At 51.1% G+C, this 20,737-nt stretch overlaps 1 protein-coding gene across 3 annotated transcripts; it reads right to left on the bottom strand.

Annotated features, from left to right (window-relative positions):
* Positions 1-1,251: 1,251 nt before the first annotated feature.
* On the bottom strand, positions 1,252-12,062 carry SLC30A3 (solute carrier family 30 member 3). 3 transcript variants are annotated; one of them, XM_006046185.4, is made up of 8 exons: positions 11,786-12,062; positions 5,562-5,743; positions 4,823-4,969; positions 4,573-4,726; positions 3,687-3,885; positions 3,354-3,459; positions 2,975-3,109; positions 1,252-2,069 (listed from the first exon to the last, which is right to left on the bottom strand). In XM_006046185.4, the coding sequence occupies exons 2-8, from the start codon at positions 5,689-5,691 to the stop codon at positions 1,921-1,923; spliced, it is 1,020 nt and encodes a 339-aa protein (XP_006046247.1). In that variant the 5' UTR covers positions 5,692-5,743; positions 11,786-12,062; the 3' UTR covers positions 1,252-1,920. The 3 variants fall into 3 exon arrangements, with proteins under 3 accessions (XP_006046247.1, XP_006046246.1, XP_006046245.1); XM_006046184.4 differs by lacking the exon at positions 11,786-12,062 and adding an exon at positions 9,522-9,848 and having other exon boundaries at positions 1,252-2,101; XM_006046183.4 differs by lacking the exon at positions 11,786-12,062 and adding an exon at positions 9,522-9,840.
* Positions 12,063-20,737: the final 8,675 nt, after the last annotated feature.

Below are 20,737 nucleotides of genomic sequence, written 5' to 3'. Positions count from 1 at the left end.
AAGGCCCGCAGCTGGAGAGCAGAGTGAGGAGGCCTATCTTCAATGGGTCCAAAGGCCACACCTTAAAATGAGTGATGAAATCTCTGTGTACTGACTTGGAAAGATGCACCCAGATGGACAGCTGAATCACAGAAGCAGGTTACATGTTCTCACTGTAAAGTAATCCTTTTATGTTCTTGTAGAAGATGAGAAAATGTGAGCAGACTCCAAACTCCAGACTCCATTCTCCCTGGGAGTAAGATTTTACGGGAATCATTCACTGTATACATTTCCCTCCGACAGGTTTTGATTTTGGACGGTCACATGGATTGTGGGATCTTGGTTCCCCAGCCAGGGATGGAACCGGTGCACCTGCAGTGGACGTGCAGAGTCCTAACCACTGAACCGTCAGGGAAGTCCCTCTTTTGATAGGTTTTTAAAGCAAACGTGTATTGCTTTCCTGATTGTGAAAAATCAAGCTAACTTAATAATAAAGATATTTCCATTGCAGGGGAGAAGCCTTGGAGAAATATGCATGGGCTAATGAAATTGCTTCAGGTCTCAGCTGCAGGTTGGAATTTATATCAACCTAGGATGGGAAGGCTAGTGGACTCTTGCTCTAGATCAAAATCAAAGTACAAAATACAAAAAAAAAAAAAAAATCAAAGTACAGAGTTTGATTTTTTTTTTTAAGAGAAAATGAACAATCCCTTAATGAGACTGATTTTTAAGGTCAAATCTGTCAAAATAACGTGATTCTTAAGGCAAAGGGAGGGTAATGATGAATGAGGTCCTTGGGGTCCCCAGCTTAAACCTGGACTCGAGTTGGTTGCTGGGAGTCAGAGTTGGGGCAGCCAGGACTGGGGGCTGCTCCCCAGCACCTCCCACAGCTTGAGCACACAGCCAGGTCAGCACTGTGGTCCAATCACTCCCCCACATGGCCACAGCTTCCGGCCCACCAGCCACCCCTGTCAGAATGACTCTTTGGGATCTCCTGGCCCCTCACCATCTGGCTTTCTCCTACAACCAAGCCCAGAATGTGTGGGTGTCCCCCTGTGTCAAGGACCCAGATTCCATGCTGCCAAGTAAGGGAAGGTAGTAAAGAGACTGGCAGGTTTTGGCCTACACGGCATTGCAACAGATCTTTGAGGGTGGAGGGGCTGGGAAGGGGGCGGAGGGCTGTGCAAGGTCACTCTGGATGAGGGATTCCCTCAGTTCCCAGATGACAGATTCTATGTCCCCCTCCCAAGGAGTCGGCACAGGGCTGAGAGGTGCAGTTGACACAAGTTTATTGGCGGAGCTTCGGCGGAGTCTCCCTCTCTCTGGGACAGCTGAGGGCACAGCACCAACAGAAGGATGGACAGACAGAATCCCACACAGACACACGGATGGTGCAGACTCATAAAGATCACAGCACAGCCACGCAAGGCACAGAGACACACAGGCCACAGCACCAAGAAACACACACAGACACAGAACCACAGGGCTAGAACACACGGACAAAGTGCGGGCTTTGGGGCTGCTGCATAGACAGAGCAAGGGCCACATGGGGAGGGGGCCCCTGCTGACCTCCCCCAGGCATAGGCACATGGACAGCACGCAGACAGGCAGTTGCCCCCAGCCAGCCAGGCTGCCACGCAGACAAATGAACTGCACAGAAGGACACTGGGGATTCCCCAGACCATGGGGAGCGGGGACCACAGGACTTCTACCCACCCCCACCACCACTGCACTGATTTCCCTGCTCAGCCTGACTCTGGCCCACTCCCTGACACACACACTTTGGTTTTGCCCACTAGGGCTGGGGGGGCAGGTGGCAGGTGGAAGCGGGGGAGAGGGGAAGGGTGCGGGCCCAGCTCTGTCCCTTCTCCGTGAGCAGGGAAGCAGGAGAGTCCAGGGCAGAGCCTGGGCCTGGCAGTGGGGTGTGGCTGGGGCCGGGGCTCAGGCTTGGGGGGGCTCCTGGCAGCGCAGGCACTGGGCCATCTCAGGCTGGTATTGCTCGACCTGCAGGGTACAGCTGGAGAATCCAAACCGGGAGTGGAGCCGGGATGTAGCTTCAGCTAGGACAGCTTCGGGGTCGGCCGTGGAGTCTGCGGGGGAGTGATAAGAAGCAGCAAGCTCCCTGGGGAGTGGGGAGCCAGGCCAGGGTCCAGATAAGGATAGGTGAAGGGGAACCCAGGGGTTTTGCATGGCATGAAAGCCAGGATTGAATGGGAGCTTTATTTTCTCTCTCTGTTGTACGAACAGTGTACAACTGTTCAAAGAAAAGCTTGGGGAGACTCATCCCTAACTGACTAGCCTAACACGCTAAACTGTTCTTATTTTGCTATTCGCTTCTTCTCTTTGGTGTCAGTGTACAGCTGTGTATTTCAGCAGCCACACCACCCGATTTTCCACAACGATCCAGATGTCAAATATTCTGTTCCCATTGTCCCTCTAGAGTTACCATCAAATATCCTACAGAGTATAATATTTTTGGCATCCAAATTGCAAGTCTCTGATTGCTTCTTGCATCTGGAAGAAACTCAAAAATCCTTTGTCAGCTTGTGAGTCACCCTATATATTTTAAATAGTTGAATCATAATGTGGCTATAATTTTATATTCAGCTTTCTCTCTTAGCATTATACCATAAACATTTTTCCTAGTTGCCATACAGTCTTCATAATCATCATTTTTAAAAGTTACGTGGAGTGAGAAGCCACAATTTACCTCTCTGTGCCCCATCACTTAGACCTGTGGGTACCAGTGATCTTTTAAAGGATTACTGGTGCCCTGTACTACTTTAAAGAGGGTGAAACCTCCCCTGGAACACCTTGTCTAGGGCTCCAACATGCATGAGAGAGAGACAGATACAAAAACAGAGCCAGAGGTCGAGAAAGCCAGAGAGATGGGAACAGTCCCAGTAATTCAGACCAGCTTCCTGTGTTTGGAGGGTGGGAGGGGAAAGGAGAAATGTTTCTGGGAAGTAACTGGCTGGGGCTAGCATGGACTCACCAATGGCCAGGTGTGCGGAGGCAACGTAGTGCGTGAACGTCAGGGACCACAGGTGCAGCTCATGGATTGCCCGGACTCCCGGCACCGACAACAAGGTGTCCCGCACGGGTTCAAAGCTCACACTTCGGGGGGTTCCTGCAAGTAGCACCCACCACGTCTTATTGCCAAAGCTGCTCCTGCCCAGAGGTCAGGACCCCACCTCCCCCATCCTGTACCATTCACCCCGATCCCCACAGTTCACCCCATCCCTCAATCCTCCTTCCAGCAATAAGCCTTCTCCCCACACACTCTTCAGAGGAAAGAGGGGTGCCTAGTCCTGGAGTGGGGTCAGGGAGGGCCCGGTGCAGGGGATGTAAGAAAGCAGCATCATCGGGCTCACCTTCCATGAGGACACGGAGAACATCTCGCAGGGTGGGAGCTGTGGATCCAAGGGCACAGATGGAGAAGAGGAAGGTGCTGATGGGGTCAGCTGCTTTGTACTGAGGCTGCACAGAAAGAAAGCCCTAAGAGCTTGGGAACTGGGAACCTTTCAAGGGAAGATCTAGGGGCACCCTGGACAAACAGGACCCAAGAGGGGAAAGGGACCATAACCCTGGGCCAGGGGTCCTATGGAGCTGGGAGGTGGAGTAGGGTGGGGAAGGGGACCCAGGGAAGGCAGGGCTGGGATGTAGAGAGGCGAGGGCAAGACTGGGCAGGCTTGCACACATGGTACCTTGAAGTAGATGAGGATGGAGGCAATCAGCACCCCAAGGCTCTGCAGGAGGTCTCCCAGCACGTGCACAAAGGCTGCCCGGACGCTGGTGTTCCCCAGGGGCAAGGGCTCCCCGGACCCCTCCTCTAGTGGTGCATACTCTGCACCCCTAGACCCGTGGCTGTGGGGGGGCCCAGCCTGGTGCAGCACAAAAGCCATTCTGAGGGGGAAGCAGAGCAGCTCAGCCCAGGTGGCCTGCTCCCAGCATCCTCCACCCACTTCCATGCCCCCTCCTCTCACCTCCCAGGAGCCCTTTCTCTACCTGTTTTCTCCCTATTTTCCCAGTCCTCAGAAGAAAGCAATGCTGTCCAAGAGAGACAAACAGAGCCGCCTGGGGAGGAATACTTGGTACTAGAGATGTAGATTCAGATCTTGGCCCTGCTACTGAAATTGCTACATGTCCTGGGCAGGCAAGGCCCCTTGTCACCTCTCGTTATTTGTTTTGGCCACACTGCGCAGTTTGCAGAATCTCAGCACCCCGAACGGGTATCAAACCCCAGGCTCTCATCCATGAAAGCTGGAATCCTAACCACTCGAGCATCTTTCATTAACTGAATGTCAGGGGTGACACTACCTACCTCGTAGGGGTGGTTGTGTGCTTTAAATGGACAACATTGATGATGGTCCCCAGCAGAGGGGCCAGTACCCAGCAGGCCTTTAACCAAGGTCTGTTGACCCTGAATTTTAGGTCTCCACCCCAGCCCCCTCTCAGACATCCCCAGGGCAGCAAGGCAAGAACTGTGTGCATGTGCTGCGGGTCTGCTGGGTGAATAGTCTGCTCTCCCAGCCTGCAGGAGGACCCCTCACCCCCACTCCGACATGGTGCCTGCTCCATACTGGAACGTACAGCAGATTGGCACAGACCGCAATGCTGGCGGTCAGCAGCATGGCACCCCCCTCGATGTGGTAGTCGCTGTGCAGCAGGCGGATGAAGGCCAGGTACAGGAGGATGCCAGTGACCATCCAGAGGGAGACCACAGAGGCCAGAGCCCCCAGAGTCTCTGCAGGGGGAGACAAGCTGTCAGAGAGCGGCCCAGGACCCTGAGAGGTACCTTCTGGCCAGGTCGAAGGGTTCTCAGGCCATGCAGGCACCTTACCTGAGCGGTGCCAGCCAAAGGTCATGGTGCGGGTGGCTGGACGGGTAGAGAGCCAGAGGGAGAAGAGGCTGCCCATCATGCTGCCCACGTCCGCCAACAGGTGGGCCGCGTCAGTCATAATGGCCAGGCTGTGCGCCAAGTACCCACCTGCAAGGGTGAAGTGACGTATCATCTGGTTCCATTAAGCAAATATCATGCTGTGCGTGTGGAGGCATGGAAAAGAGATCGGGGGGGACATATACCAAAATGTGAATGGTAGTTTTTCTCTGGTGATGGGATCACACATCTTCTTTTCACTCATTCTCGTTTTCTAGTTTTTCTACAATAACAGTTTCTTTTAAAACATTCAGCTGCACCAGGTCTTAGTGGCAGCACGCAGGATCTTCCATCCTTGTTGCGGCGTGTGGGATCTTTAGCTGCAACATGTGGGCTCTGGTTCCCTGACGGGGATTGAACCCAGGCCCCCTGCACTGGGAGCATGGAGTCTTAGCCACTGGACCACCAGGGAAGTCCCAACAATAACGTTTTAATAAGAAATAGGGCTTTTAAAGGACCAGTTTGTACTGATAAGCCAGTCCTGAGTCCCCCTGGTACTGCCTGTCCCTCACCCTCTCCTACTTCCTGAGTCCTGAACACCTGGCTCCCCCGTCCCAGCCAACCCCGTCTTGTCTGCATCTCCACCCAGGAACTTAGGCAGGCATCCTGCGGATGGAGTTGGAGGAGTTGCTCTCTAACTTACCAACCACCTCCCCGGCCATGAAGACGCAGCACACAGCACAGGCGGTGCACAGCTGCCTCTGCGCCTGCATCCTCTCCGGGGTGAGACCCGGCTGAGGCAGGGGGTCCCGGTGGCAGTGGTGGAAGGACATCTCCACAGGTTTGGGCTCCTCGGGGAGGGGCTCAGGAGCCTCTGTGAAGAGACTGAGGCAGGCAACACAGTTCAATATGGGGCCTGGCTCAAGGGCTCGCCTGCTCCTTCCTCACTCCCAGGTCCTGGGTCCCCTAGATTAGCTTCAGCAGATGTCCCATCTCTCTCTCCTTTTCCGAGTCCTGGTCAAAACCAGGAGCCTTGTACACAGAGGGCCACAGGAGAGATGGGGGCTAAACGGATGACTCAGATCGCAGCCTCCCTTTTCCTTTCATATACAGAGCCGCAGAGTCTCACAACACAAAGGGAAAGCACCTTAGAGATGAGCTAGTCTACCGCTTACTAAGGAATTAGACGGACAAGGCTCAGAGAGGGAGGGGACTTATGGAGGCGACACAGCTAGTTAGTGGTCGAGCTGAGATTCGACTCCAACCAAATCGTCATTATGACAGGCATCACAAGGAATACAAATGAACTGGGTATCCTTTCTAATGTCTTGGAGCCTTTGGTGAACAAGACAAATGTCTACCTAAGTACTGTGAGATGTTTTAGAAGGTAGCTATTGCCTTAGAGCTGGAGAAGGCAATGGCACCCCATTCCAGTACTCTTGCCTGGAGAATCCCACGGACAGAGGAACCTGGTGGGCTGCAGTCCATGGGGTCGCTAAGAGTCGGACACAATTGAGCGACTTCACTTTCACTTTTCACTTTCATGCATTGGAGAAGGAAATGGCAACCCACTCCAGTGTTGTTGCCTGGAGAATCCCAGGGACGGGGGAGCCTGGTGGGCTGCCATCTATGGGGTCGCATAGAGTCGGACACGACTGAAGTGACTTAGCAGCAGCCGCAGCATTGCCTTAGAGCAGCGAAAACAAAGTGATATCAGGGCTCAGATAGAGGGATACACTGACTCTAATGAAGACACCAGGGAAGGCCCGAAGGACCCGAAGGCCCAAGGACACCGAAGGAGGCCCCTGAGAAGGGCCTGGGAAGATAGAGAGGCTTTTGATAAAGAGGAGGTGCATGTGCTGGTGAAGGCAGTACGATGGGGAAGCGGTGTGAAAGTGCCGGGTGGGGCTCAGACCTGGCCTCCTTCCTGGACCTACCTCTGGGTGCCTCCATTCCCGGTCCTTCCACTTCCCTCTCTAGACATGCAGCTGAATGTGGCCCTTTAAGAGAGGAGTAGAATGTGGGGACCCAAAAAGTCTGAAGTTCTTGGCATGGAGAATTACTGGCCAGATTCCAGAGCTGGGTTGTCATGGGGAGGAGACAGTGCAGACTGCTGTGGCTGGGGTGGCAGCAGCAAGAGCGCTGGGTTGGGAGTCTGTCATGCATCAGTGGGACCAGTGGGACCATAAGCATCCAGCAGAGGCCGCCTTAACTGCACAGGACTGTAAGCCTCCCTGGACCAGTGAATGGGTCTGGGGGGCCTCACCTCTAGCATCACCTGGGGATGCGAGAGGCTGAGCTCAGACTGACTGAATTTTCAGTCCACTCTGGCCTAATTCTCGACCCTGATACCACCCAACCTAAAGTCTGAGGGGTGGGAGTGGAGGGGGGGAGTGGAGAATAGAACCTTCCAAAGCATGAAGGACCTAAGTAGAAAAGTACAGTCCTGGGAATCCTATGGAGGTGTGACAAGAAAAACCTTGAGAGAAGATGAAGGCTCCAGATGATAGAAAGGCAATCCCAGTAGTAAAGTGGGGAGAGGTGCCTGGGGGTCTTCTGGTTGAGGAAAACTCTGCCAATGGGTGAATTTAGGTGGGAGGGAGGAGAGGGCACATTTGGTGCTTCTAGGGAAAACTGGCAGGTAGATTAACTTCTTGGAATCCCCTGCTAAGACTTAGAATCTAGATGGTATGATACAGGTGTGTTTCCAGAGGAGACAGGAGATGAGGGTGGCTTTGAAATCTGTCCTCATTCTTCAACAAGATATACCGGGCAGTGTAGCAGTGTACATGTACTGAAGCTCAGGCTGGTGGGAGACTTGTGTCACAAATGACTTACTATGCAAGGAGAAGCTGGGGCCGGAAGGGTTATGAACAAAGGACTTCATCACAGGGGAAGGAGTGACCAACTCTAATGGGAATAAGGAGAAGCTCACAGAGGTAAACAAAGGGGCTCCAGACATATGGAACGACAAAGACAAGATATGCAGCTTGGAGCGTAAGTGTGAGGAACCAAGGGAAGGACTGAGGAGGAAAGTGATGGGCTCAAAGGAACATAAAGGGAGATGCGCTGATTGATTTGATCGTTCCTGAGCCATGAGATGAATGACCTTGCTGATGCACTAGTCTGGGAGGAAGAGAGGAGAGGAGGAAGAGAGGAGAGGAGATGGAGTGGTCCAGAGCAGACCAGGCCAGAGGCTCCCTGCGCAGAATTTTAGAGGAGGGGCAGGCAGGTAGGGAAGAACCTCTTTCAGAAAATACTGCAGGATTTGGTGACTAATGGTCATATGAGAATGAGGCGAAACTGGGAGTCAGAGATCCGGGTCTGAAGAACAAACAGAGGGTAAGTGGCTTTGGGGCAGTGGGCAAGATGCCCTTCCTGGCCTGGGGAAGACACAGTGCAGCCAGGCATCAAGGTAGTCAGCCATCAACAGGCTGCTCCCTTTTGTTTGGCATTACTGGGCACTAAAGAAGCCTCATTGTTGGTGTGTGGGTGTAGTGGGGCTACCTGCTGTTTAGAGAGAAGGAAAGACAATTCTCTCTCCCTGGCCCTCTGAAACCCCGGACAAACAACAAATAATATTGAGTGCGGTAGAGGGAACAGGTAGAGAGGGGAGACTGTCTTGAAGCAGAGTCAAAAGGGATGTGAAGACATGCTAGGGCCACGGCTGGAGCCCCCACAACTGTGGTCCTCCGTGGGAGGGATTCAGAGGGGGGTCTTCCCTCCCTTCTGCTCATCCACTCGCCCACCCATCCAGGTTTAAGGCCTCCACCCAGAGAAGGAGCGAGAAATACACAGAGGCACCGCATCAGAGACAAAGGGACAGGGGTTGGGAGGGAAAAGGAGAGATGAGGAAAAAGCAAAAGCCGGAGACTCTGTCAAATTCCCGAGATAAACGGACGGTGGGGCAACAGACAAAAAGGCCGGCGGAGGTGACCAGGGAGGGCCCGGCGCGGCCGCTCGGAGGGACAAGGCGGACGAAGCCGGCGGGACGCGGAGGCGGTTCTCCGGCCGCCCCCGGCCCGCTGTCCCGACTGCTCGGCGCGCCTCATTTCACACCTCGCCGCCCCCGGCCCCGTCTGTGCGGAGCCGGGAATACCCCCGCCGCCCAGACCGCACCTGCTCCTTCCTTACCGCCCCCTCGCTTCCCCGCGGCCGCCCGCCCCTCCAGGAGCCGACAAGACCCGCTGCGGAGCCCGGGCCCATCTTCGGCCCGGGTGTCCACAGCTGGAGGCTGCTCCCCGAAGCCGGGCGCTCGGAGGGTAGGGCCGGGGGCCTGCAGATGGGACTCTGAGGGGCTCCCACGGCAGGGCCCCCGGAGCAATGGGTACATCGGGGTTCCTGGAGCGGACTCCGGCCCGACGGAGGGGCAGTCGCTCGCGGGGAAGGTCGAGGGGCTTGGGGGGACGGGCCAGGGATCAGTTTCTCGGGACCGGGAGGAGGGTGGCCGAGAGGAGCCAGAGCGGGGTGTCCGCCTGCAGGGGCCGGGGCTGGCTGTGCGAGCTGGGGGCGTCTGCGCGGCCAGAGAGGCAGAGCCTGGCCGCCACGAAGCCAAGGGGGTCGCGGTGCGCTGGGAAGGCCAGCCAGCCGAGACAACGAAATAGACGGAAAGCAGAAGGGTAGCGCCCCTCCTCGGCTGAGGGCCGACCCAGATCCGTCCTACCTCTTCAAACGCAGGCCGCCACCAGCGCCGCCGCGGTCTCGGGGGCCCACCAGACGAGTGGTCTCCGAGCCCCCCGTAGTGGGAGACGGCTCCATTTCTCCGCGGCCCCCGACCGTCTAGGCCCCACCGAGGGAGGGAGAGGCGTGGCGGGCCCCGCGCCAAGTCCGAACGGCGGGCCGACCCCCAGACTCCCCGCAGGGCCGCGGGGCCACCAGAGTGAAGGCAACTGCGGCGGCTGTGGCGCTGGGAGTCCGAACTGCGGCTCCCGCGGCTGCCGGAGCCCCGCCCCGCGTGGGGCGAGCTCCCCAAGCCCCGCCTCTAGGCTCCCCAGCCTCTCCCCCCCCACGCCTAAGCCCCGCCTCCGGGGCCCTGTCCCCATAGACATGGCTCTATTCCCGGCGCCAGAGCCAGGTGAGGAGGTGGGAGCTTTCTGAGCACCGACCCTGTTCTAGAGAATGCTAATCTCCATAGCCCCGCCCCTAGGCTGACTAGTCCCGCCCAAGGCCCCGCCCACCAGCCCTAAGCGGAGCTCCTCAAGCTTGGGGGGCTTCCCTGATGGCTCAGATACTAAAGAATCTGCCTGTAATGCGGGAGACCTGGGTTCGACCCCTTGGTTGGGAAGATTCCCCTGGAGGAGGGTACAGTTACTCCAGTATTCTTGCCTGGAGAATCCCATGGACACAGCAGTCAGGGAGGCTACAGTCCATGGAGTCAGACACGACTGAGCGACTTTCACTTTCAAGTTTGGGGACCTCCCAACCAATCTTCTCCCAAGGAACACCGACTTGTGCAGGTCCACCCCAGGGTATCTCAACCCCTCTCCACCACCTGTCACCTCGTGGCCCCAGCTCCCCACACACGGAGGCAGAAACAGGTGTGGAGGAGAGAACCAGAAAAAGGACGTGGGGTGAGCAGTATGACAAATCAGGGAGAACTCCAGGGACTCTGGCCAGAAACCCCTCTGTGAAGCATGTGAGGTCGGAATTCACGAGCAAAGTCGGCTGCCAAACACTGTACCGCTCATGATTATTTTTATACAGAGACATGGGGTGACAAAAAGTTTCCAACTCTCCTTCAATCAATTATTATCCCTATTTTTTCAGATGAGTAAACTGAGTCCCAGAGGAAGAGGTGTCCAAAGTCATGCGACCAATGAATAAAGGACCGGGACTGGAACCCCATCCTCCCTCCCTCTCGGGTCAAGGTGCTGCACTGGCGACTGGACAGAGACTGGCCGCAGTTCTGTCTCTCAGAGGCTGGGGTAGCCGGAGGGAAGAGCGCGCCCCTCTCAGTGGTCACAAGCCCCAAGTTCATGGAGGCAGCGCTCAGCTTGCCAGCAGGTGTATTCCTTACTTTCAAAGCTATAGCACCTTCCCAGGCATTACCTCATTTTGCCTCATTTAAACTAAAGCACAGGGTAAGGAGTGGCTTACAGCGAAGTCGGTGGCTGAGCTGGGAGTTAAAACTTCAAATGCACACTGTTCCCTGCCCCTCACATCTGCCGCCAGTGTGGAATGAAAAGGGGATGGTGATGGATTGTGCACTCCAAGCTGTGACATTCTCTGAAGAGGAGGGTTCGTCGGAGTGGGGTAAAGAGTGAGCATGGATGCGGAAGGTGGAGGGTGGGAGTGGTTAGTTAGCCCAGGCAAGAAACCCATCAGACGCACCCTTCGGAATACACCGGACTTGTGAACACCCGTCAGAATGAATTTAGGGTTCTGGTGATAGACATCTAATCCCAACATTGTTTTTCCAGACAATGAGACTGCGTGTGCGCTTCCTAAAACAACAAAAAAAACTGGAGTACATGCCAGACTGAGTGGTTGGAAGTGATGGGGTTAACCCGGGAGAGCTTCGCGGAGGAGGTGAGGCTTGAACGGATTAGGCAAACTGGGCGGCGGGCTGGCTGTTCTGGCGGGGGAGAGTGCAGCTCGTGCCAAGGTGTGCGGGCGGCGAGCGCTGAGGGATTGTACCACTCTGGGGAGTGGTGAGGAACGGAAGCACTAAAGGGTCTGCGCGTGCCCTGGGCGCCGCGCCTCCACCCACGCCCTGCGCGGGGCCCGCGCCAGCCTCTCCTCCACGCGCTCGCCTCTCCCCAGCTCTCCGCGCGAGACCCAGCCCACAGTCCACGCGCGGCAAGGGAGCGAGGGTGGGCTGGCTTTCTTCCCTCAATCTCTCCGAGAAGCATGGGGTCTCAGCCTCCTCTGTGGGTTATGGGGAGGCAAACTGAATCCGCGAGAGGGGAAGCCACCTGCCAAGGTCACCTTGTTCGTCTGTGTCATAATCAGGGTGCAGCTCATGTCCTAGCTCAGGTCCCCGGGCAAGTCTCGCCTGGCACCGTCGGGGTTTTTGTTGTTGTTGTTGTTGTTGTTTGTTTGTTTTTGAAGCTCCGCACCGGGCCTGGGACTTCGTCAACTCTGAGAGCCTTGGAGCGGAGACGCTGGGGGCCACCGCTCCCTCCAGGGCTCGGATGCGGTAGCCTCGCCCGGAGCGGCCGGCTCCAGCGAGCTGGAAAAGGGGCTGACACCGCGGGAGCCTGTGCGGGACAGGGGCCGCTAGGCACGCCTCAGCCAGTGACGACAACAGGGGAATGTGATAACAATAATGGCTTCCTCCGGGATTTCCTTTCCTGGGCAGCCCCTGCATGGCTCAGGGACAGCAGCCCCGGGTGCCCGGGAGGGGGCGCAGACGCTGGCATGTGCTTACCGGCCACCCGGCAGGGAGCGAGAAGGCTGGAAGGGAAAGGGGCGTCGGAGCAGATGGATCACTGGGCTGCCCTTCCTCTCAGCTCCCTGGCCTTAGAACATGCTGCCTGGGAAAGCTGAGCGCAACGGTTTGGGAGAATACCAACAGTTTCTTTTGCTTGGAAATTTATGCAAGATAAGCTTGGCTTTGAAAAAGACAGCTTGCACCTGTTTCTCAAGAAACCATCAAGTGGCCCTGTGAAAATCTTTGCAAAGTGTCCTCTTGAATGCCAGGTCTGAGGAAGACATTCTGCACCTGGACAGGAGATGGGAAGACTGTGCAGGAGTTAGGACAGCTTAGGGCTGGTGCCCTGTATGGAACACTTCATTCAACCTTCACTGAACAGTAATTTCCTGCCATGCACCTTGCTCTCCCACCTGGGGATTCCTGGTGAAAAAGATGGGCATGTTTTCTCCCCTCCTAGCTTTGACTTGATTTCTCTTCTGCAGTTTTGGGTTACTGATGTACCCACTCTTGATGCTCTTACTTCTTCCTCAGATACTAATTTTCCCTAAGGTGTGTCCTTAGACTATTCTTAGTCCCAAAGGAGATGAGGCAGGGAGCCCTGGAGGTTCTCAAAAGAACAGGTCAGTGCCAGCTTCCAGAGCACACGGTGACAGAGCAGCTCAAAAGGGGGCTTCAGGGGGCCAGACCAGTTCACATTGGGAGAAAAGGGGAGCAAGGCCCAGTGCTGAGGTCAGCATGTAGGCTGAGCCAGAGATCTTGGGCAAGATTTGGAGTCCAAGCCTGTGGGCAAGGGTTAATGTGTGAAAGGGCCATGTCAGGCTGAAGGGTACATACAGAAGTTTTACCCCCAGAAAGCCTTTCCTGATCCCACCATCCCCTGTCCCAGGTGGGTTACCTGCTCTTCCCTGGTGATCTCAAGGTCCCACAGTGCTTAGGTGCTGGGAGCACTCACTACACGATAACAAAATCATTTGTTTGTCTGTCTCTTCACTAGAGCAGGAGCTCCCTGAAGACAGGTGTTGTCTTTCTCACCACTGTATCCCCAGCTTGATACACAATCCTCCGTAAAGCCATCCCAGAAAGGAAGAGCTGATTGTCAGAGTGGAAGCAGAATGGAGGAAGCAGGATTTAGTTGGAGACATAGAGGAAGAAGGAAGGCTGCAGCTTAAACGTCACCTCCTCAAAGAAGCCTTCCCTGATTCCCCCAAACCAGGCTAGTGTGGGTTATACATTCTCATTGCACACTTCTTTTTCTTCCTTAGCACTTATCATACCATAATTAAATTGTTATTCAGGGATTATTTATTTCTTCACTTGGCTTCCAGGATGCCATAATCTAGTTTTCCTCTTATTTCATTGACTGCTTATTTTCAGTCTTCTTTGCTGGTTCCTCCTCATCTTCCCAACCTTTTAATGCTGGAATAGTCCAGGACTTGGTCACCCTCTTCTCTTATCTTTCTACACTCAGTCCCATGGAGATATAATCCAGTCTACAGGTTCTAAAGACTACCTGGAAACAGCAAGAAATGATTGTTGAAGCTGGGGGATGGGTACATGGAGGATCATTGGACTATTCTGTTTTTATATGTGTTTGAAACTTTCTATTAAGAAAAAACTTAAAAAAATAGGTGGCATCTTACATGATGATTCCCAGATCTCTCTCTCTCACTTTAACTCTGATTTCATATACCCAGGTCAATTTGACTTCTCCTCTTTAATGTTTAAAAGCATCTCAAGATTCATCTAAAACCAAGCTCCTGATCATCAACCCATCCCAAACATTCCCTTCTAGCAGTCCTCCCGGGGAAGAACATGGGAACTCCATCCTTCCACTTGCACAGACCAGAAACCTTAGAATCATCCTTGACTTCTCTATTTATACTCCACATCCAATCTGTCAGCAAATCCTGTTCCCATCCTTGTCCAAACCACCATTGTCTGCCTTCTTGATTATTGCAGTAGCCTTGTAGTTGTCTTCCTTTTTCTGCTTTTGTTGCCCTGTCATCTAGCCTCAATCTAGCCTAGGCAACTAGACCTATTTCCTCACTCTCCATCTCACTCAGTATCAGCCAAAGGGCTTCCACTGGCCCACAAAGCCCTATGCAGTCCAACTCCTCTGATCTCATTTCATCCTACTCCCATCTCAATCCCCAGCCACCCTGGCCTTTGTGCACATGGGTCCTACAGCACACCAGGTACACTCTGCCAGATGTCTTCACAACTCACCTGAGGACCTGCTTCAGGTCCTAACTTAAATATCACTTTTACAGGCCTTCTCTGTTTTTCTTTTTAAAAATTGTATTCTTCCCTCAAAAATTTTCCATCTCCATCCCCTGCTTTATGTTTCTCTATAGTGATGATTACCACCCAACATACTGAATATTTTACTTGTTTACTGTCTATCTCCTCTCACCAGAATTTAAGCTACATGATGTCAGAAATTTTTGTCTGTTTTGTATGCTGCTATATCCCCAGTACCTAGAAGAGTATCTGGCACCTGATAGCACCCAATAGACATTTGTTGAAGATATTAATGAATGTCTGTCTTCCATAATAAGCCATAATCTATGAGAACTGATTATCATTGTATCTAAGGTACTAGGCATAGAGCAATGCTAAATAGGTATTTGTTGAGTAAGTGAACTGACTAATTAAAAGGACAGTTCATGAGGGGAACTGGTGTGAGGGCAACGGTATAGAGGATAGAAAGAACAGGGAGGGAAAAAAGACTGATGGTTACAGAAGGTTTAGGGCAATAGTACGCAATGCATTTGGATGGGCAACTTGGTAGCAAGTCGTAGCATTCATTGCCATAATTTATAGACTTCTGTATTTATTTATTTGGCTGCACTAGGTCTTAGTTGCAGTACAAAGAATCTTTGATCTTCATTGGGGCATGCGGGATCTTTTAGTTGTGGCAGGTAGGATCTAGTTCCCTGACCAGGCCCCTGCATTGGGAGCTCAGGGTCCTAGTCACTGGACCACCAGGGAAGTTCCCATTGTCATATTTAAAGGGTTGTTTTGCACCCTGTAGGCTATGAGCAAAGGAGTAGTAATGATGGAGGCACTGCTTTACAAAGATCTGGTAGGAGTATACACCATGAGACTGGCAGTAGCAAGAGCAGTTAGGAGGCTAGAACAGCAGTTAGTGTGACTTGGAAACCCTCTAACTGAGGTACTTCAGCGTTGTGGAAGCTGAGAAGAAAAAAATTAGAGCAATTTTGAAAAAAGAAATGATTAAGAACTGGGATCCCCGGATGGCTCAATGATAAAGAATCCACCTGCCAATGCAGGAGACATGGGTTTGATCCATAGTTTGGGAAGATTCAACATGCTGTGGAGCAACTAAGCCTGTGGGCCACAGCTACTGAGCCTGTGCTCTAGAGCCTGGAAGCCACAACTACTAAGCCCCTATACCACAGCTACTGAAGCTCAAAGGCCCCAGAGCCGGGGCTCTACAACAAGAGCGGCCTCCACAACGAGAAGCCCTCACGCTGCAACTAGAGAGTAGCCTGCTTACTGTAACTAGAGAAAGGCCCACACAGCAATGAAGACCTAGCACAGCCAAAAATAAATAAATAAAAAATTTAAAACAAAGAAACAAACAAAAGAAACGAGTAAGAATTTTTGGCCCGAATTTGGGGGAAATAATGGTCCACAGCCCACTGATGTTTGGGTTTTGAGCAGCATTGTTGGAAAGAGTCGTAACATTACTGCAAATGGAGAAAGCAAGAGGAACAACCAGTCTGGGGACAAGGTCATGAGCTCAGATTGCAGAGTGTGGTTTTGAGGCAATGGAAGACTGGTGTGTGGATGGCTCTAAGGTGAGCTAAAACGGAGCAGTACCAGCTGAAGCCACACCCACAGACTGCATCTCTGAAGTAGAGAGGAAAGTGCAGAAGCAGGAGCTTAAGGACTGACCCATACAGAATACCCACAATCAGGAGATGAAGGAAAGGAGAGGAGCCAGCAAAGAGGACAGGAAACTTATTGGAGATGGAGGAGGAGACTCAGAACAACGCAGAGCCCCAGAGTTGAAAAGACATGAAATTGGTAGAGTTGAACAGAAAGAAGTGATTTAAGGCCCAAAGTCACCTCCCAAAACATAGCCTGATATTTTTCACTTCATTCAGTCACACTGCCTGAAACTCTGCCAGTTATTCCTTTTGTGTTAATAAGAATTAAGGGGATGAGGTTCTAATAGTTGCTCTCACTGTAAGCTGAATTACAGGGTTTTAATCAAATTGCTTCCCACCTAACCCTTAGGGATGAGATCATTTTAGGGAGGTGATCGTTTTTATTAGAAACATTTAAAGGAGAGAAAATGAGAGGGGTAATTTTGGAGTTTTGACTGCTTGGGGAACACTGTGGCACTGTGGGGGATATTTTGGATAGCCAGAGGGCAATGGGTAGAGGAATGAGAAAATAGAGTTCTGAGAGGCTGAGAAAGGATGTAGAAAGGGAATGAAGGATCCCAATGGCAATTTCCAAATCTTCTTAGAGGGAGGATCTTGATTTACCCCTTATTCCCAGAGACAGAATGAAAAGCAACTTCTCTCTTTACAAAATTGGGAGGAGACAGGAGAGAACGTACCGCAGTGAGGATGATAACAATGATGACATGGCACTTACCACGTGCCAAGCATTGTTCAAATTAAATGTTTGATCTTCCTAACAACCCAAAGAGGCAGACTATTATCTCCATTTTACAGGTAAGGCAGGTGTGCCCTATTAGTGTGAAAGTGAAAGTGTTAGTCTCTCAGTCATCCAACTCTTTGTGACCCCATGGACTGTAGCCCACAAGGCTCCTTTGTCCATGTGCCCTGTTAGCCAGCCCTTATGTCTGCAGAGCCTGAGGCTGCAGGGCAGAGAGGACAGGGGTATAAAACAGCTTCTCCGGTTGGAAGCCCTCCACCTCCCACCATGAGATGTTGGGAGGATGGGCGATGGCCCTGGGGAGGACCAGCCAAGAAACTGGGCCAAAGGTGTTTTCAGCCACATGTAGTACATGTGCCTTCAACTGGGGGAGAAAGCAGGACATCACCTGCTTTAACATCATCATGAAAGCAAGTGAATATCAACTACAACTTTGGTCCGTTTCTACACCTAGATTTTAAAGGGGGGAGGGAGCTGGTGTGTATAAGGAGCCAACATGGTATATGAACTGAACTTGGAGTCAGAAGACAGGTCTAGAACTCACAGATTGACCTTGTACAGGTTAATCCTCTCTGCGCCACACTTTTATTAAAAAATCTAGGCATTGGTTAAGAGTTAAGTCTCTGAGGTCCCTTCCAGCTCAAAATCTGTACAATTCTAGAACCTGGGAATTGGGTATGACAAATTACAATCTCTCTCTCCCACCACATATGTTCGAGAGCGTGATATTTTGGGTATAAATATGCCAATGTGTGCTGTCTGAATGTGTATATTCCAGCTATATGACTAAAACTTCAGTTGTTTGTGGGTAAATAAGGGATGCTTCTTGGTTTTCTCCAGGAAAGACCACATGGCTCTATGAGGTAGTAAACTTCTAAGATCATTGACTCAAGATATGGTGGGAGGGCAAATGATTTCAGAAAAAATTTGAGTCCATCATCCTTTAGCAGTTATTTAAATTGTTTCCATTACTTTTTACAACCAAATTTAACTTAGTCTTGATCTCAACCCTGTGAAACAGTCCAGGACTTCACAGAAGTGGGAAGAGACTCAGAGATTAAGTGACTTGTCCAAGATCACACAGCCTTTTAGAGCCAGAGCCAAAACGAAGACCTAGGGCTTCAGACTCCTGGCTTGAGTGTTCTTCCTAGTTCTGTGCTGGGTATTAGAAGAGACCCCGTGCATAGAAAAGAGAGTCGGAAGGGCTCTGTTTCTAGGGGAGGGCCCCAGGCCAGAGAGTGCCAGGCCAGTCTGACTGCTCTGTTCCCATCTCTGCAGCCTGCTGGCTGCCGTATCATCTCCTTGAGAGCAGAGGGCTTAAAGATAATGGCTATTTCAAGAGCCACAAACTATGATTAGAATTAATTAGAATGTCAGAGGGCAGTGATAAGAAGTAATAACATTCTGGAGCCTCTGACAAGATGTGAAAGATGTTTACTAACCCTTCTCCGAACATAATTTGTCCTCTTTCTCAGGCTCACTTCTATAAAGCAGGGATGTGATCACACCACCTCCCAGGGCTATGAGGATCAAATGAGACAATAAGGTAAAAGTGCTTTGAAAAGGTACACAAGTGTGTTTGTTCATTCAATTTAACCAACATTTACTGAGCATCTACAATATTCCAGAAACTATGTTAAGAACTGGAGGAAAACTAAGACAAATGAGAAACAAGGAGCCCAGAATTGCCATTACTCTCTCCTAACGCTTCAGTCTCTTTACCCCTCGTGTATCTGTCTTCTTGTCTCAGGCTGTATGAGGAAAGGCTGACTCTGAGTCCTGTCCAATTCTCCAGCTAACCGTTTCTGTCCCAGGGATTTCTTGCTATGGCCCAAATTCTGGACCTCCACTGGACCAGCAGAGGGCTCCCTCTGCTATTGCTCATTCAGCAAATCATTAATTCACTTATTATGAGCAGGCATGGTTCCAGGTGTTGGGGACACAATGGTGAACAAATGGACAAGGTCCTGCCCTCGTGGAGTTCACTGTCTACTGGTGAAGGCAGACCTTAAATCAACGTACAAATATATATTCACAAATGATGGTGAGGGTGTTTTGAGATGGGGAGAGAGAAGTGGAACTCTTATTTAGAAGGACTCTCAGCCTTCTAAACTCAGCCATGCATGTAGCCTGGGGAAGAGTCCTCCACGCAGAGGAGGGGGAAGGAACACAGTGTCTTCAAAGAACTGACAGAAAAGTGGTGCGGCGGAGACCTGGGCAAGCAAGACAGTGGTACTCATGGAGCTGGAGGGAGAGGCAGGGGCCAGACCACACTGGGCCTGTAGACTGACAAGAGTTCGAGTAAGTACAGTGAACTTCCAGTGCCTTCTGCTCTCTTCCCAGTGCTGGTGAAGAAACGACTTGGGCTGTTTCACTAGTTCTGTCATCCCATGATGGTGACAAAAAGCTGGAGGTTAGTTAGAGAACAAACCATCAAAAAATTGCTAACTTTATCAATGTCCTGTGCCAGCCTGGATGGGAGGGGGACTTGGGAGAGAATGGATACATGTACATGTATGGCTGAGTCCCTCTGCTGTTCTCCTGAAACTACCACAACATTGCTAGTCAGCTATACCCCAATACAAAATGTTTTTAGTGTTAAAAAATTTTAAATTAAAAAAAATTACAACAGTAATAAAATAGAACAATATATTGAAACAATATACTATAGTAAAAAAAAAATTGTCAATTTTAGCTCCTTTACTTTGGGTGACTAACCTCTAAACTCATCTAACCCAGAACCTATGAACTGGTGCGTGATACCAAAGGTTTTCATCCCCACCCCTACACTGATCACAGATCTACAGAAATAAATTAATCCAGTGTTCCTTGTGTATGTTGAATATGGACTCTTTAGTTTGCTCAGATGACTCACATCTTTGGCGTGCAACTGAATCCATGTGCAACCAGCACAATGACCACTGGATTAATATCTGTAGAAGAGGAGGTAAATGTGCATAAGTAACAGTAATAAAGGGAAGAGATAATAAAAGCCAAAAGACAGGTGACGGAGATAGTATTGAAACAATAAAGTTCTTTCAGTTACACATTACAGGTACCACTGGTGTTCCTTAGTTATGAAAACCAACATCATGAAGTAGTAGGCTTCATGCAAGCCTGGCGGAGATTACAGGAAGTGAGGCCAAGCACCCATAGGTGCCCTCATGCCCTGCAAGTGGCATGTAAATTAGTTGAGGTAAATTGGTACTTTTGGTAACTGTCTAGAAAGAAAGTTAGTGATACAGATCAAAAGCCTCAAAACAAATTCGCTTTGACCCAATAATTCCACTTCCAGAAATCTACACTAAAGAAAAAAAAAGATTTTCTTAAAGATTTAAGATAATTTTCATAAGGTCATTATACTATTAATATGATTAGAAACAATTATCTAATCTGGATTATGTAATTATATTATGGTACATCCTCCTTATATAATAGTATTTAAAGGGTTTCTGAAGAACAGGCAGGACTTTGGGAAATGTTCAAGACATCATTTTAAAGGAAGATGTAAGGTAAATTACAATACGATAGGATAAATGCTTTTATAGAGGAAGGTGGGAACAATTGAGGGAATGAAGGAAAGTTTCTTAGGAATACTGACATTTGATGTAGGTCTTAAAGCATGTGTAGGAGTTTTCCGTGGACAGGAAAAAAAAAAAGACCAAGTGGCGACCTCTAAATTCTGTGAAAGAAGACTAGGAAGGTAATACACATCTTGAGAAAGGTTCGAAGCAACCATACAACGCATACAGCCACGGTCTGCAAGCCCTGTTATCTTTTCTTAAGTGAGTCGATGAGTCAGGTCCCCGATCAGGATGAATGATTCCCCCTCCCACGGGAGAAGGGAC

Source organism: Bubalus bubalis, chromosome 12, assembly GCF_019923935.1.
Source record: "Bubalus bubalis isolate 160015118507 breed Murrah chromosome 12, NDDB_SH_1, whole genome shotgun sequence".
Classification (NCBI taxonomy): domain Eukaryota; kingdom Metazoa; phylum Chordata; class Mammalia; order Artiodactyla; family Bovidae; genus Bubalus; species Bubalus bubalis.
Note: the sequence above shows the minus strand (reverse complement) of the source record. Positions and strands in the feature narration are given on the sequence as shown.